This window comes from Chiloscyllium plagiosum, unplaced genomic scaffold (assembly GCF_037043375.1).
Source record: "Chiloscyllium plagiosum isolate Xiang-an unplaced genomic scaffold, Cpla_swu_hap1 HiC_scaffold_1, whole genome shotgun sequence".
In the NCBI taxonomy this organism is placed as follows: domain Eukaryota; kingdom Metazoa; phylum Chordata; class Chondrichthyes; order Orectolobiformes; family Hemiscylliidae; genus Chiloscyllium; species Chiloscyllium plagiosum.
The window spans coordinates 46,092,254-46,110,002 of record NW_028270139.1 but is presented as its reverse complement, the minus strand read 5'-3'; the positions used below and the strand labels follow the sequence as shown (position 1 = coordinate 46,110,002).

Genomic DNA, 17,749 nt, shown 5'->3' with positions numbered 1-17,749 from the left:
GACAATCCTCCAGATCAAGGATTAACCTCGAGAACCAAGTAAATGACATCCTTCTTTAAAAGGGGAACCATAACTGCTCCCAGTACTCTAGATACAGTCTCACCAGTACTTTGTACAGTTGCAGTAAGACATCCTTATTTCTGTATCCCAACCACCTTGAAATAAGGGCCAGCATTCCACTAACCTCCCTGATTACCTGCTGCACCTGTGTACTGGCTTTCCGTGTTTTGTGCAAAAGTAAACTCAAATCCCTCTGCGTTGCAGCTTTCTGCAGTTTCTCCTCCACCTAAATATTTTTTCTCCGTTCCAAAACAAACATTGCATTTTCCCATATTGTATTCTATTTGCCAACATTTTGCTCATTTACTTTCAAACTGCCTCTGCTTGATTAGATTATGATTTTCCAAATGTTCTGCTTTTACTTCCTTAATAATGGATTCCAATGCATTTCCAAAAATGAGTTAGGCTAATCAGCCTATAGTTAACCCCTTTTTTGCCTCCCTCCTTTCTGAATAGGAGTGTTACATTAGCAGTTTTCCAATCTGGTCCTTCTCCAAAATCCAAAAATTTCTGGAAATTTACAGCCAATGTACCCACTACCTCTTAGCTACCTATTTTAGGATCCTAGAGTGCAAGCAACTAGGCCAGGTGACGTATCTGCCTTATTTCCCTTTAGTTGGTCGAATATTAATTCTCTCGTGATGGTGATGGTTCTTAATTCCTCCCTAGTATGCTCCAATATTATTGGGATGCCTGAATTATCTTCAATCAAAGACTGATGCAAAATATCTGTTTAACTCCTCGGTCATTTCCTTGTTCCCTAAAATCAGATTCTCCCCAGATTCATTTTCTAAGAGGCCTATGTTCACTTTGACCTCTCTTTCCTTTTTATACATTTGAAGTACTTCTTCAGTTTTTATATTCCACACTAGTTTGCCCTCAGTTTATATTTTTTTAAAGTCTTCATTTTCTGAATTTATCCGTGTTATCACTAACTTTAGCCTCCTTATCTGATTTTCCTTTCAACTTTATACTACCATTAACTTCCTTGGTTAGCCATGGATGGTTTATCCCTCTCAGAAACTTCTCCTTACTGGGATGAATTCTTAGAGTTATGATTTACTCTATCACTGCCAGCTTACTGTCATTCTTGCTAATCCAGCTATCCAGTTCACTTTAGCTAATTGTCTCATTTCACTGGAACAAAGATTACAATTCATTTCTTGCCTGTTAAAATATCATGTTAATTTGAAAGCATAAATAAAACAATAAATATATAGCATGTAAGGATTTTAAATAAATTTGATTTTAAAAAAGTTCCTTTTAATACAAACTTTCTGATTCTTGATCATTCTAATCTTATTACAAACTTAAGTAAAGTACTGCAAATATTATGCAATTCCTAGATTGGATGATTGGTGTGAATGCTATTTGGTTGAATCTGAATCACAAGTGTCTCAGGTTGTATATTCTAAATAAAGTACATTAAATGGAAACTAAGTCAGAAAACACCTTTTGTAATTTGTATGGCTGGATAGGAAATTATAGTGAAGGTGGCGATTACTAATCCATTTAATAGCTTCAGCTGGTATAATGTGAATGGTTGAGATGTCATCAAGAATGGATCTCAGGGAAACAACTCTATTTAATCAGTCTAAATTTGTACTGTTCATTGAACTTTTTAAAAATGTTTGACTGTGAGACATGATTGCTACTGGCTCGACCAGCATTTATTGCCCATTCCCAAGTTCTCTTTGGAAGTGATAGTGATTGGTCTTCTGGAGCCACTTCAGTTGTACGTGGTACAAGTACACCCACATGCTATTAGGGAGGGAGTGCTAGCATTTTGATGCAGCAATGTGAAAAACAATGATACAAGTCCAATTCAAAATGGTGTGTGACTTGAATGGGAACTTGCAGATGGCGGTGTTCCCATTTTCTTCTTAATGGCAGTTGTATGGGTTTGAAGGATAGAACAAGAAGCCATTTTTTTTTGGCCAGTGTCAGCAGTTGATTAAACCTTCCACCAAAAATGTGGATAATAAAGTACAGACTTCGCTACTCTTGTGAGTTATCAAGTTATGGATCATGACATTTGCAGTCAATTAGACACCAGAAGGTGGGCTGTAGTTAGTTTGCAGATTATGAAGTCCATTCTAGTAGAGATTTTGGGATTTCAGAGGAGTGCACAGGGGATTTCCTTGGAGTTGCTGGGTCAGTGCAAATGCTTGAATCACTGAAATGTGTACAATGATACTTCCACGTGGCTCAAAGTTTTAGCATTTTGACCCAGTGACAATGAAAGAATGGTGATATATTCCCAATTAAAGATGAGACACAAAGGTAGTGATGTTTCAATGCACCTTTTATTCTTGCACCTTCAAATAATGGAAATGTTTATTTTGAGAGGGGTTTTCAAGAAAGCCTTAAATTGCTGAGGTATACTTTGTAGATTGAAATATGTACCTAGGTTTATGCAGATTTGAGAGAGGTGCACAGTTACTATGAAGAACAGGGTGTAGATCAACTGAGTGATAGTGTTGTAGCTACACTCACCCAGCGCATGTGTAGAACATCACCCCATTTGTCTTACAAGAAGGAAAAAGGCTATGAGAATTAAGAAGCGAGTTCCTTGCCACAAATTACAGCCTCCAAACTATTCCAGTGGTTACAATATTTGTACGCCAAGGAATTTACATTAAAGCTTCACAAAAATACTGATTTAGCATCAATTCACCTTCATTTATTACATAAAGAAGTTTCTTTACATGTCATTATTGCTCTTCCTGCCAATCATGAAGCTATTCAGAGTTCACAATTTTTTAGACATTGGAAACAATTTCTCCCCATTCTTCATCTTCCCTCAACATTTTGAGTACTGAATAAATTCCTCAAACTTTCTTTACCAAAAGGAGAACAGTCTAAACTTCTCCAGTCTTTTCAGTATACTGCATTTCTTAATTCTTAGAACTATTCTTATAAATCTTTTCTGTGCCTTCTGCAATCCTTTCATATCCTGAAGTATGGTGCTTGGAAATGGATACAATATTCTATGAAACCCATTGGTTTGGTCTCAACCAAAGGTTAACAATTTCTTTGATTTTGTGCTCTATCCTTATCAATAAAGCGCAGAATGCCACATGTTTTATTAACCACTCTCAGCATGTCCACTCTCCTTAAATAATTTATGCACATACATGGCCATGTACTTTGCTCCTGCACTCCCTGATGAATTGTACTTTTATATTGGCTCTTGCATTCTTTTGACCAAAAGTAATCAATCATTTCACAATTCTTTGCATTCAATTTCATCTAACATTCCTCTAACCTATGTCCTTTTCAGTTTCTACACAATGCTCATGTTTTATAAATGATCCCAAGTTTTGCACCATCCCTAAATTCTGAAATTGTGCCCTATATACCAAGGTTTAGGCTATTAATATAAAAAGTGATATTCCAAATACTGATCCTTGGGCAGTACATGATAAACCTTCCTCCAGTCTGCAAGACAACTGTTAACCATTACATTGTCTGAATGAACTGAAACAGTTTCAAATCAAAGTTGCTACTGTCCAGTTATTCCACCAGCTCTAACATTGCTCAAAACTTTATCCAACAGTGTGGCACTTTATCAAACAGCTTTTGGAAGCTCATGTATAGCGCTGCCCCTTATTAAGCCTCTCTCACTTCATCAAAACATCATGTTTATTAGACACAATTTGTTCTTATTATTCCAAGCTTGCTTTCCTTAATTATCCCACATTTGCAGACATGACTTAAAACTTGGCCTAAAGTATCATTCCTAAAAGCTTTATCACCAGGGCTAAACTGACTGATCTGTAGGGACCTAGCTTACCTTTGCATCCTTTTTGAAGGAGGCTGTATCAATTGCAATTCTCCAGACCTTTGGTACACCTGAGTCGAAGGATGATTGGAAAATTATGGATAATGCTACTGTAATTTCTACTCACTTTCTACTTTCTTGTGCCTTTTCAACTTAAGTATAGGCAGCCTGCCCTACTTACCAATTTTAAATCAAGTATCTGAACTACATGCTCTTTAATAATGACTCGGCAACATCACGTTCATTGGTAAAACATTCATTTCATTCTCACTCATGCCCTCTATCTTCTTTTTGGTCTCTGACCCCATTCCTCATCTCACTACACTTATGACTACCAAAGACTTTTAATTACCTTTTATGTTAGTGACCAATCTTCTATCATATTCTTTTCTTTTTATACAACCCCCCCCCCCCGGCCACCTAAGCAGACTTAATTTTGTGTTATCTACCCTAAGTACACTTCTCTGCTTCTTATCTCCATGTCTTCCATCATCGAGGGAACTCTGAATTTGTTTGCCCTTCCTCCCTCCTTAATAGAAATCTAACTTGAAACTATATATTTTTTAAGCTGAACAATGAACTGTCTTTAACATCTCGTCTGTTAACCTTCGATTCCAATTTATGACACAGATTCATTCTTATCCAAAGTTTTACTTGCCGCCTCAGTTAATTATTTTTACTCTGGAATGTTTTTTATCCTTCACTTGATCCAACCAATTTTTTTGTGACGCAATGATTACAGTCCCCTTAGTGAAGCCCAGACATTCATTCCACTTGGCCCACCTCACTCCCAAGAACTGAGTCCTGGAATTGCTCCTTTCTCATTGTATTGGAAACAAACTGCTGGAGAACATTCTCCTGAACTTATCTTTTGGAATGTTTGCTCACCTGGCCTTTACACAAGTACTTTCTAGCCTACAGTCGAGTATAGTGTACTGCTGGAAAAGCACAGCAGGTTAGATAGCATCCAATCATTCTTTCCTTTCCTCCTCACAAATTTCTTTCTTTGCATCTTTCCCATTAGCGTAAAGCCGATAGACAACACTAGGAAATGTAACTGTATTTTAACTTTTGTCTCTTTGGTCTAGAGAAAGAACCTTTGCTCTGAACAACTCTAACCAAAACTCACTATTTGAAAATACCTGGACATGCACTTAAAACCCTGCAAGACCTTTAGATGGTATTTAGCAGTTGGCACATACACAACATACCAATTTACTACCTCCTGTGCCATAGATCTTCTCGTCTCCTAAAATTTAACAGATCGCTGCAGTGATCACCTAGGGCCAAAGTTCGTGACTTTCAACAACAGCCTGTGTGTTAGGGATGACTCCAGCCAGTGGAGCTTTCTCTTACTAAAGATGACAAAGCTAAGAACTGAATTTTTTAAAAAAAAAAGTCGCTATATTCCTACAGAGGAGCATCTGGGAGGTCAAGAAAGGGAATCCTTCATGGTAACTTCAGCCAGTGCAGGAATTGAATCATTTCATTGGCATTACTTTGCATTACAAACCAGCTGTCTAACCAACTTAACTAATTATAACAATTAAATGCCACAATCACACACCATTTATGAATACAGACCAAGAGTAGGCCATTTAGTCCCTTGGGCCTGAGCAACTTGCGATTTGAATTCCGTAATAATTTTCATTTGAAGCAAAGCAAAAGTTTGTAGATTAAAAAAGCAGTACAATAGTATTAAACCTCATCCAGTTCTGAATATGAATCGCTCCACTTCTCCTCCAAAACAAACTTACGGATTACTTGTTTTAAAAAATGCGGGTAGCTAATTTTGAATGTATATCAAGTAAGAAAGCAGAAACAATATGCCAATTTTCACAACTGAGTTAGCACCTATATACTAATAGTTTACTGATTTTATTTCATGGATAAAATTTCAAATTGTCTCTAGTTGGTTACAAAAATCTGAAAAAGAGTCACATTAGATAAACTGCCTTACCTTTTGGTGGAAAATAAGATTTGCTTTCGGCCTTATGGGGCCAATCAACCACCAAAGGTCCAAAACGACGAAAACTGGCAGTAATTTCATCTGTAAAAAAAGAATTTTATAATGCATACAAACTCGACAAATAAATAATAGTTAGAAAGAAAATAAAACTCCTGACCTATATCACAGTTGACAGTACCTTCATCGATATCTGGGGGAAGGCCACCAACAAATACTTTACGTGAGTATCGTTCAATTCGTTCCCCATTCTGGTGAGAAGAGCAGCAATTAACAGAATTCAGAACCCCAGGGACTCCCTGATCACCATGTCCATCATCAAGAAAACCATCTTCTATGGGGAACAATGAGGAACGGCCTGCAAAAAATGATTAATTGAAATTTCAGAAAGTCAGCTGTATCACAAAGGACCAAGGTCTTGAAATTATTCAACTAGCTAATGCATTTAAATGAAGCTTCTTTTAATGCAAAATAAAGTCAAATTTAAAAGCTTAATGAGCAGTATTACAGGTGTATAAAAAGCTGAAATGTCAAATACTATGTGGCATGCATTTAAGGTTAGGAGGGGGAAGTTCAAAGGAAATGGGAGGAGCAAGTGTGTTTTTTTTTTAAATACGGAGAGTGATAGGAGCTTGGAATGCAGTGCCAGGGGTGGTGGTGGAGGCAGATACAATAGAGGCATTTAAGAGAGACTTTTAGAAAAGCACATGAATATGCAAGGAATTGAGGGATATGGACCAAGGGCAGGCAGAAGGAATTAGTTTCATTTGGTGTCATGCTCAGCATAACATCATGGTCCAAAGGGCCTATATGCCTGTGCTTACAGTTCTATGTTCTAAAACTGTTACTAACTTCAACAAAGCAGGATTTTAATTTCAAACCCCGCAATTAAAAATTCTGCAGAGATGTAAAATAGCTTGCACCATTGTACATGACAGAATAACTGGATGGCATTCGCTGATAAGCTAGAAAATAAGATGCTCGTGGCGGTTTTGCTATTGAGTATTTGAACACAAAATGATTCAACATTCTGTATGAATGAAACACAGGTCCATTCAATTTAAATTTTCAACATTACATATCTACATTGTGAACTATTTCATAAATTAGTCATTAATCAACAATGCTTTAAAAGCCACAGAATCTGCAATGTATTGTATGTACAATGTTGCATCAAATTTATTTTTGACCAATGGATATTGCATTTTTTATTTAAACAGGATGTAAATCAATTGCAATGAGCATTTAATATGTAAACTGAAAGTTCAAAGTAGTCTGGAAACTCTACACAGTCACTGTTGGACATCAAACTCAATTACAGACAAATAGTTTATTATTGTCAAATGGGTGCCAGTCTAATTCATTTGCCTTTCAGATCACAGCCAAGAGTTCACGTTTTACAGGTACATAGGATGAGTAGTAATACAATAAATAGCATAGTGCCATGGGTATTGAAAATAAAAAAATTGGAGAAACTCAACAGGTCTGGCAGCATCGGTGGAGAAAGATATAGTTGAAGAAAAGTCTACTTATTCTCCAGATACTGCTAGATCTGCTGAGTTTGTTTAGTAATTTATTTTTGTTCACAGTTCTTTGTTGTATGTTATACCGTTGGTATCTAGTTGCCTGAGAGCAAGAAATGCACATAAAAGATGGCCTCATGCGATGTTGATTCAAGCCAAGATACTGTAAAACCTGGAATCAAATTGTTGCTTTTCTAAGTCTCAAGTTATTCATTAGGCTAGTTCCAGCAGTTTAAATTACAAGTTATAATTCAGAGGTAAATCACTTATTTTTCTGGAATGCAATTTGTATTAGTCTTAAGACTCATCAGTAAGAAAATGCACATTAGAGTTGAACTATAAATAAGCTTATTTCACAGCAATAAAAACTTGAAGACAAAACAGTATATATTTTCGACAAAAGGAGACTAAAAACAGATGTGACAGAAAAAGGGGACAAATGCACAAGTCTTGTAATCATCACAGTTTAGCTGTACATCTCCATCCTATATCAAAAACTGACTTAAAATACAAACATTCACAGAATGGAGGCAATACTAAGTATGCCAGGATTTATTCCCCATTCTTAATTTTCAGAATGCAGTTAATAGATAACTACATGGATGGAATATTCCCTTCATTAAAAGAACATTAACGAACCAGTTGGACTTTTACGATAATCGACAGTGTTTATTGCTATATTTTTATTGTGTCGAGGTGAGGTTTGAACTAAATGTCCACAGAACACCACTGTAGGGGTCTGGATTCTTTGTCCATAACATTACAATTTTACCACTATCTCCTCTCCACTGTTTACTCTATAGGATGCACATCTATTCCTACCAGAAGACAACAGATCATTCAACAGACCGCAAGGAGGAAACTGTAAACAGAGTATATTGTGTTCAAAGGTTGAACGTTGAGTTATTGTAATATTCAAACAGAATTCTTTCTCAAAAGCGCTAACACTTTGCTGTGCTTTGTTATTTCAGAATCTCAATAAAACAAATCAAAGTCAGTGGAAGTAGTCCTCAAATTTGGGCGGCACGGTGGCACAGTGGTCAGCACTGCTGCCTCACAGCGCCAGAGATCCGGGTTCAATTCCCGCCTCAGGTGACTGTCTGTGTGGAGTTTGCACGTTCTCAGGTGAATTGGCCATGCTAAATTGCCCATAGTGTTAGGCAAGGGGTCTGGGTGGGTTATGCTTCAGCGGGTCGGTGTGGACTTATTGGGCCGAAGGGCCTGTTTCCACACTGTACTGTAATGTAATGTAATGTAATGTAATGTAATCTAAATCTCCAGCTAGCAATATTAGCTGATGCTGGCATTTCATTTGAAGAATCTCTATTAATTATATCAGTTTTAATTCAGCAGAAAAAAAAATAAAGAAACCAGGAAAAGACAGAAGCATGGACTCAGAAATTTCAAGTACAAATGTAGAATGTATTAATTTCAGTTTAAGCTGATTACATGCTCAGGGTGAGATACAAACACCGCTGCATAAAAGCAACTGAAGCATCTACAAGCTATTTTACAACTGATATCAATGCATTTTGTTTTAGTCTGAAAAAAGTTCTCTTTGAAATCAAAATACTAAAGATGCTGGAACTCTAAAATAAAAAATGTTGAAAATACTCAGGTCATGAACTTTTTTCACTCTACATAAAACCTGCAGCCTATGTCAATGATGTTTACACAGAACTGGTAGAAGATAACACATTTAAAACAAGCCACTGTTGACATCTCCTCGAAACCAAGGATGACATCTGCCAGTCTTCATAGTCCCTAATGATGACTCAACAGTCCAATTATGAATCAGTGGGCCAGTTAGCCTGAGAGAAGGCAGCTCAACAGCTAAGGTTTAGTTCTCTCTCTCTCCAGTCATTGCTTCTCTACAGTAAGTTAAACAATTAGTTCCCGATTGTATCGTGGCTTGTTGGAAGAGGTGTGGCAACGTGATATCGGTTTTAGAAATCCTGCCACGAATAACCACCTGATGTGGGATATTTGATGGCAAGGAAAAAGTTCCAAGTTACAGAAAGATACGGACAGGTTAGTCAGATAGACTGTATTCCTGAAAAGTGTCAGGTGATGCAGTCTGGAAGTAACAAGACAAGAGAGTACTCAATAAATGGCAGGACACAAGGAAATTCAAAGGAACAGAATGATTGTCTCCACAGATCCCTCAGGCAGCAGGACGGGTCAACAGGTTGATTAAGGAGGCATATAGGACACTTGCCTTTATCAGTTGTGGCACAGATAATAAGAGCAGGGAGGTTATGTTGGCATTGTACAGAACTTTGGTTAGGCAGTAGCTAGAGTACTGCGTATAGATCGGGTCACTATTACAGTCAGGACGCAATTTTACGAGAAGGAACGCTCAGGAGATTCATTAGGATGTTACTTGGGATGTAGTATTTCAGCTATGAAGACAGGTTGGATAAGCTCAGGTTGTTATACGGAGAGCAGAGAAGGCTAAAAGGGGGACCTGATAGAGGCGTACACAACTCTGAGGAGCAGGGACAGGGTGGAGAGGAGGCAACTGTCCCCCTTAGTTGGAGGTCAATTAGAAGGGCTATAACATTAAAAGATGAAGGGCAGGAGGTTTAGAGGGGATTTGAAGATATTTTTTATCCAGATGACGACGACAATCTGGAACATCGTGTCTGGGCAGGGTAGTAGAGATCCCTCTCAACTTTTAAAACTTAGATCAGCATATGAAATATAATATTCAAAGCTAGGGGCCAAGTATTGGAAAGTTGCAATTAGTGCAGATATGTTATTGCAGATTTGATGGGCTGAAGTGCCACTTCTCTGCTGCATGACTAAGCATAGAGACAATGAAAGGGGATTAAAGATTAAAATGGGAAATCTGTGATGGGTGGAAGACATTTAAAAAATAAAGAGAATGACAGTGCATGGACCAAAAAAGGAAGCAAAAGATGGGCGTAAAGGCAGTGTTAATGGGCAGATATGAACAATTAACCATGGCTGTCTGAAAGACAGTAGCAGCAAACATTTCAAAATTTTGAACTTTGATAAATCTTTATTATGATCAACATTTTCAACTGAAATATTAACAATGCCTCTCGACATAAATGTTGCCCAAACTGTTGATGATTTTCAGCATACATTTTAGATTCATTTAACTTGTGCTGCCAAGTGAATATCATTCAGGAGTGTTCAGACTGCCTTATACAGAATTCTGTTGCAGAATCATTCGTGGTTTTGGCAAATTTAAGAGGACACAACTACACTTAACTCCACAAAATTAAACTCTACCCTGGTTTTACAAACATAGGTGGAAACAAAATATGCATTTAGGCTGTGAATATTCCGAACATTACGTAACAGAGCAATGACAGTGCAAAAATCAACCTGGGACAAAATTATCCACACAGGCTGCATTACACTATCAAATTCCACTTAGGCACTATTTCAGTGAAACTGGGTGACTCAAACTGCTACGCTGCAGGCAGCAAGAAATTACTGGACATGTGCATCAAATGAACCTCTTCAAGGGTAAAAATAACTGAAGGAATATATTTTCCAACTGACAATTTCAATTGTATTACATCTTTCTTAGTGTTACCTAAACCAGATATTATTGTTCAGGTAGTCAGAGAACCAAAGCCACATTGGAGTCATAGTAGTTGCAATACCATTTCCGCCAGTAGGTCTCACACCACTGCTTTCCAGAATAATGGTCCCAATTTTTGGAGTCATTCTATCCCTTTAGAATTGATACAAAGCGAAAGTCACTTTATAGTTATTCTAGGATTGCGGTGGAAAACTCCCAAGATAGTATTCTTAATCTTATTTTATTTATTTGGATTTTAGAATGATATAGTGAAACAGTATTATTGAAGTAGTTCAAGTTCATCTTGGGGGAAAGAGGGTGGTCCACTAAAAATTCAGAAGATCATTGGGTGGCGGATGCTGTGGCGAGTAACATATTTTTCAACCCCACCAAGCCATTTGATGGCTTACCATCTACAAAACAGGTCAGGAGTGCATTGGAATATTCACCACTTTCCTGGATGAATGCAGCTCCACTGACATTGAAAAAGCTTGAATGCCATCCCACAGTAAGCAGCCTACTTGATCAGGACTTTTCACTGTTTAAATGTTCACTCCCCTTAACTAGTGACAGTAGATGAAGTGTACCATGAACAAGGTGCACTTCAGCAACTCAACATCCTCCTTCAACAGCACCTTCCAAACCTGTAACGTGTCATCCAGGAGGACAAGGATAGCAGATACATGACAACACCATAATTTGCAAACTGCTCTGCAAGTCACAGATCACTTGGAACTATATAACTGAATTCATTGTTACTAGGTCAAAATCATGGAATTCTCTCCCAAGAAGCACTGTGCATCCATACTGCAAAGTACAGCAGTTCATGGCAGCAACTCAACACTACCTTAAGGGTAATTAAGGATATGTAACAAATGCTTACAATCCAATGAAATTAAAATAATTCTGGATTTGCCATTAGGCAAGTAAACCTGCAGAGAAAACATGCATGAATTACTAGACTACAGGGTAAAGAAGAAACAGCTAGATTACTCCCATTTTCTTTTCCTCCTCCTTTCAAATAGTGTAAAACCCACATTCTGACCTTGCTTTAGTCCTGAAGTCACATGTTCATGTTCCTTCTCTCTTCAGAAATACTGCTGAACTTGAGTACTGCCAGCACCTTCTGTTTTTTACTTTATATTGTAAAGGAGAATGTTGCACACAAAATTAAGATTGAGCCAGGATAATACTGAATTCATCACATGACTTTTGTATCCTGCCAACAGTTAGCTTTATTAAACTCATTGGTAAGAACGAAAACAATCACCTGCACGATTGACATTATTTGTCAATCAATCAGGTGGATAAATTATCCATAGCTGTAAAATATCCCTATTAAAATGTTGAATATTAGAAATATTAGAAATTATGTCCACACTGGGCAAAAGCACTGCCCAGTATGGTATGGAATCCCAAAAATGTTTCCAGGTTCAATTCCTGGCCTATGCAGTTAGCTGACACCAACATGCACATTAGTTGGGCTACATAATATCTTTCATTGTATTTTACCTCATTGACTTGAGGGTACATCTTTCTAAAAATAAAAAAAAGCTATGGTCCTGGTGGCCCTTGCAGAAAACAGGATTGGATATTGGGAGAGGATGAGATGGAGTCAGTTGTGATACCGTCCATATATTGACTCTACTCAAATTATTCCCTCTGTGGAATGGCCAAATCAGCAAGACCTTTATAGTTGTCAGTACCTGTGACACAACATTCCTCCAGCAGGAGTTACTTCAGAAAGTATGGGGAGGCAAAAGGAAACTAATTTTAACTCACCATTTGATAATATTAACACATATTCAATGGAAAGGAAATACTACAATTATAATTGGGGCAATGAACAGATTTGCTGAGGAATTTCCAAAAATCCAGTTCACTGGTTACCAAGTCGTTGTTACTAGACTATTCAAACAATCAGCAAGTTGTCATTTCAAATTCTGAGTTCTGCAGTTTTCAGCTAGACAACCAGTTTCATTTGTATGACATTAAATCTTGGAAATGAAAGAAATGGGGCAGGTCAGTCCTGCTCTGAATATCCCTTCATGCTTGCCAACAGAATACTGCAACACTGGCCACGCAATGTCTGCACCTTAACCTGAAGCAGGAGCGGATGCCAAATCAGGCCGTCTGAGCAAATATTTTAAAAAGCCACCAAATGGAAAGAACACCCCAGGTAGGAAAACTCAACTTGAGCAAAAAGTACTCCGACAACTGAATGGATTGTCATACTGTTTTGTACTATACCAGGGTAATGATGCAAATTTAGAGCCCCTACTCTTTCTTGAAGGGCTTTATAAAAACATAATCCACAAGTATAACTACTTTTCTGAAGCATCAAGTGCAGCTTTATGATCATGCAGATATTTTCTGTACATGCAGACCTAATGAGAAATCAGTATTCAATTAATCAACACAAGTAACTAGTGATTGGTTATCGAGTCACATTGATTCATTTACAAACCAGCACTAAAAACCAAATGTTTACCTCGTCTTCGCCCATAACTTCTTGCTGCATGCAAACAAAGAAGGATAAATAGGATTCATCAGTGTGCACTTATATTTCACAAATTCTATGGTAAGCAAACTAAAATTGAATCTTTATAAACAGAAAAGATTGATTGGTTTTATGAATCCACTCTCACCTCTAAGGACACAACTGAATTTTGTTCAGCTGTAATTCTACAAGACTGGAGTTTTAAGAAGTCATCAACAAAAATAGCAAAGGTGAGATTAAGTTATCAATAATTGCTTATGTTAACTAAATCTTTAGATCAAACCCTGTATTAATTGCAGAATTCTTCAAAATAGTTTTAGTATCCACCACTGCAGAACAAGTAACAAACATAAATGTGAGTGATTAGTAACTAATTGGCAAAGTATATTTCAGAATTACTATTTTCCTTGACGATATGGTATTTTGGGAGCACAAATTTATCTGGTGAATGAAGGGGTTTCTAGGCACCCAGAATCTGTATAAATTTCACTAGACAACAAAAAGAGCAGCCTTGAACAGAAAGGAGGTTACTACTCCATACATAAAACACTTTTGAAAGGAGGAAAACAAGAAAATCTTGTATAACCAGAAAGACAACAGTTATGGCGGAGCCCTTGCCCACTAAAATTTAGAAGTTTAGTTGTACTATCATAGCAAGCTGAATCATTTTCTTCTCTTCTTTGTATTCTTAAAACTAGTGATGTTGTTCAGTTGTTTTCCCCCCAGATTAACTAATAAATGTTATTGAACATGGTTAGACTCAACAGTTGCTAACAACCAAATGCTTTTCAACATAATGCAAATAATGGAAGTCACTGTTAGCAGAGTTTCAGAAGGTAATACTAAAATGCTTTGCCATAGTTAGAGTCAATGAATCTAGAATGACAATAAATGTGAAAAGCCAGGGAGCATGAATATATACTACTGAAGTCTTGCTAGACAACTAGCCATACTTCAAGCAAAATTGTTCATGCACAGCTACAATACTGGTATATACCTGGCATTGTGGAAAATTGTCCAATATGTCCTACCCACAAAATAAAAAAGGCACAAGCATAATCCAATCACCATTAGCCTATTCCCAAATCATTAGCAAGTGATGGAAGCCTGTTGGTGATCATGTAGCATTTACTAACCAATAACTTCTTAAATGCTGCTCAAATGGACACTTTTTGACCAAAACAGTCACATCCCTAAAATGTAAAGCCTTTGATCAAAGAAATAAATTCATGAACCAAAGGAAGATGGACCACCATTGACATTAAAAAAAACAAGGAACACCAATAAAACTGAAGGCAATGTAGGTCAGAAAAAACCTACCCACTGGCTGGTGCCTTATCTAGAAGAAAAATGGCCTATATAGAGACTAACCATTTCAATTCCAGGACATCAGAGTAACATGCACACAATGTAGTGTTCAGGATCTACCATCTTCAACCGGTTTAAAGATCTTCCTTCCATTATAGGGTCAAACATAGGATGCTTTCTGATGATTGCATGGTATTACGCTTTATTCACAACCCCTCAGGTAATGAAAGTCCAGATACACAGAAGATACTGCAAGTGCTACACCAGATTAAAATTTCAACAATCTGGTCTGAACAATACACATTTCCTAAACAGAACACTCATAACATTTCAGATTTAGTGATTAGTGTGGCACTGACATCCTCTTGCCTGACATGAAATGCATCCTGGCCAGGTTACAGTGCTATGCCATCAAACAGGTGAAGCAATCGACTTGAGAGTTCTCAGACAATAAACTAGGATTTATAAGCTGCTGCTCAAGCTTTACTTTTAAATCGTTTCACAAAGTGAAAAAATGATGATTGTGGCACACATGGAATTACAATAGAATACCAAATTTTAAAATTATTGCAAACATCTATGGAAGTTTGTCATAGTGGGAATGTTTAACAAGTGTATATTTTATACACTTAACTGCCCATATGTGGATGCTAGCATTGCCGTCAATTTCACGATTATAATGACAGCAATTACTGGGCTTCACCTTATTACAATTCCATCTTGGCTCTTACACATGTTGTAAATTAATATTTTAGTTTAACAATGACTTCATTCAACAAACATCTTAACAAAAGCAGGGACTGTGCTTCAAAGGGTTTATTAACTAGATTAAATGTGGGAGCATCCAAGGAATGAGAAATCTTTTATACAAGGTAGTTTCTCTTTCTAGTTTAAAGTTGATCTATGCCAAAGCATGCCATCATAAGAGACTCTTATGATTCTGTACTGGCCTATATACTGTAAAGTCTGGAATTTCTTTATTTGCTTGTAACACAACCTATGCTGTATTAGGAATAGACAAATTATATGCAAAACAAACTGCATTTAGAGGAGATGATTGGAGATTTTTTTGGTTGATGGTGGGAGAAGAAAGGAGAAGAGAATCAAGTTAGGTGCTTAATACACATGAAAGTCAATCAGCATGTTTCAGCATTTCCAAGCAAGTTTGAAAAAAAAAAGTCAATTTGATTTTCTTCCAACGCAAATCATACTCCACTTAGCTAAATCCAGAAAACTTCCTACAGTCTGGTAACAAAGATTAATTTTTCTTTGTGCACTATTGACTAGATCGAACTGTTATCAGCTGGGACAATATCTTGCAAAGTTACTATAAACTGCAAGGAAAGAATCTTTGACCTCAAGTAGCTCCCACTACTTGAATTATGCTGGTTGGATAACCAACAATAATACCTTTAGCATTCATTAAGCATTGATGCCTTTGACCTCCTTGGCTCTGCTGGTTATGGGACCTTGTGGTGCACTAATCGGCTGCCATGTTTCTTTACGTGAAACAGCAATTAAATGTCTAAAGTATCATCTTGGCTACGAAGTGCTTAAAAATGCCCTAACATTATGGAAAGGATTTCTTTAGATGCAGCATATTCTTTTGTTTCATTAAAGAGAAAAGTGGCAAGAACTTTTCACAAAGCATAGTAAATTTTGTGATGTGTTGGCATAGTTTTGTCACATCTACAAAAACAAGTGTGAATGTTTGGTTATTGCAGCACAATTTAATAGAAAGCATATTTTCTAGATCACAGTAGGAAAGTCCATTTAACACCTGATTGTTTTACAAGTTTGAACAAGATGGGAATTCAAAGAACTGGAGGCAAGACAAGAATAAATATTTTTCTTCCAGAGAAGCAACTTTTTCAAATCACCGAGTGCAATAGGGAAGTACCACAGCCAGATTATTACTGGAGCTCCAAACACAGCAGCTACTTTGGAATTCAGCTAAAGGAGCAGAAAGAAAGTTTAGGAACTCTAGATTAAGTTAGGACTCACATTAAACAGCCATGGGATTGTTCAATAAATATTTTTATTTCATATTTCTAGTATCTGCATGAATTTGCTCAAGTATTTATCCGACATCAAATATAAAAGGAGTTACCAAAACTGTTAGAGCCATGTAGATCACCATTTTATACGAATATTGAGGAAGGAAATTGCATCGATACAACACTTGTCACTTCACAAAGGAACAGGAGTCGGATTTCATCTTAAATCTAATCCATCATTCAATCAACTGCATTTTCCTGCCCTGGTTCCATAACTCTCAACAATCTTATTAATCTTTTTTAAAATCAATTTTAAATTTTGACAAGTTCAGCATTCACAGATATGTAGAGAATTGTTTCCATTCTCTTTGTGCTTTCCCAACTTGCTTGCTATTCTTCATAAATCAGGGAAAGGAAAAATTCTGCCCAAATGTCACTTTTTACTGAAGATCCACTTAACCCTGTTGTTGGCAAAAAATGGGTCTGGTTATGTTTCCATGGAGCACTATTCAGTTGGACCATACCAAATCACCCTGTCCTACATGGAAAACTTTGAAAGAAAACACATTCAATCACGTGCCTACATGTTCCCTGGACAGATGCACCACTGCCGTAACTTACAAATGAGCATGAGGATGCACTTTGACTGCTAGGAAGAAAGATTCTCAAAGTTTGGGAGAAGATTTGCAGCTCGGGTGCTTGTTGTTGTGGTTCTGTTTGCCGAACTGGGAATTTGTGTTGCAGACGTTTCGCCCCCTTGTCTAGGTGACATCCTCAGTGCTTGGGAGCCTCCTGTAAAGCGCTTCAGGTGATCTTTCCTCCGGCGTTTATAGTGATTTCTATCTGCCGCTTCCGGTTGTCAGTTCCAGCTGTCCGTCGCAGTGGCCAGTATATTGGGTCCAGGTCGATGTGCTTATTGATTGAATCTGTGGATGAGTGCCATGCCTCCCTGACTGTTCTCTGTTTGGCTTGTCCTATAATAGTAGTGTTGTCCCAGACAAATTCATGTTGCTTGTCATCTGCATGTATGGCTACCAAGGATAGCTGGTCAT

At 37.3% G+C, this 17,749-nt stretch overlaps 1 protein-coding gene across 2 annotated transcripts in view; it reads right to left on the bottom strand.

Moving 5' to 3' along the window:
- The window catches only part of cpeb2 (cytoplasmic polyadenylation element binding protein 2), a 120,123-nt gene that overhangs the window by 32,258 nt on the left and 70,116 nt on the right, over nucleotides 1-17,749 (bottom strand). Inside the window, exons 5-7 of one of the 2 annotated variants that reach the window (XM_043694490.2) lie at nucleotides 13,384-13,407; nucleotides 5,992-6,168; nucleotides 5,805-5,894 (exon numbers count right to left, since the gene is read on the bottom strand). In XM_043694490.2, coding sequence (XP_043550425.2) covers nucleotides 5,805-5,894; nucleotides 5,992-6,168; nucleotides 13,384-13,407 — 291 coding nt within the window. The remainder of the gene's footprint in view (nucleotides 1-5,804; nucleotides 5,895-5,991; nucleotides 6,169-13,383; nucleotides 13,408-17,749) is intronic. The other variant, XM_043694496.2, reaches the window with a different exon arrangement.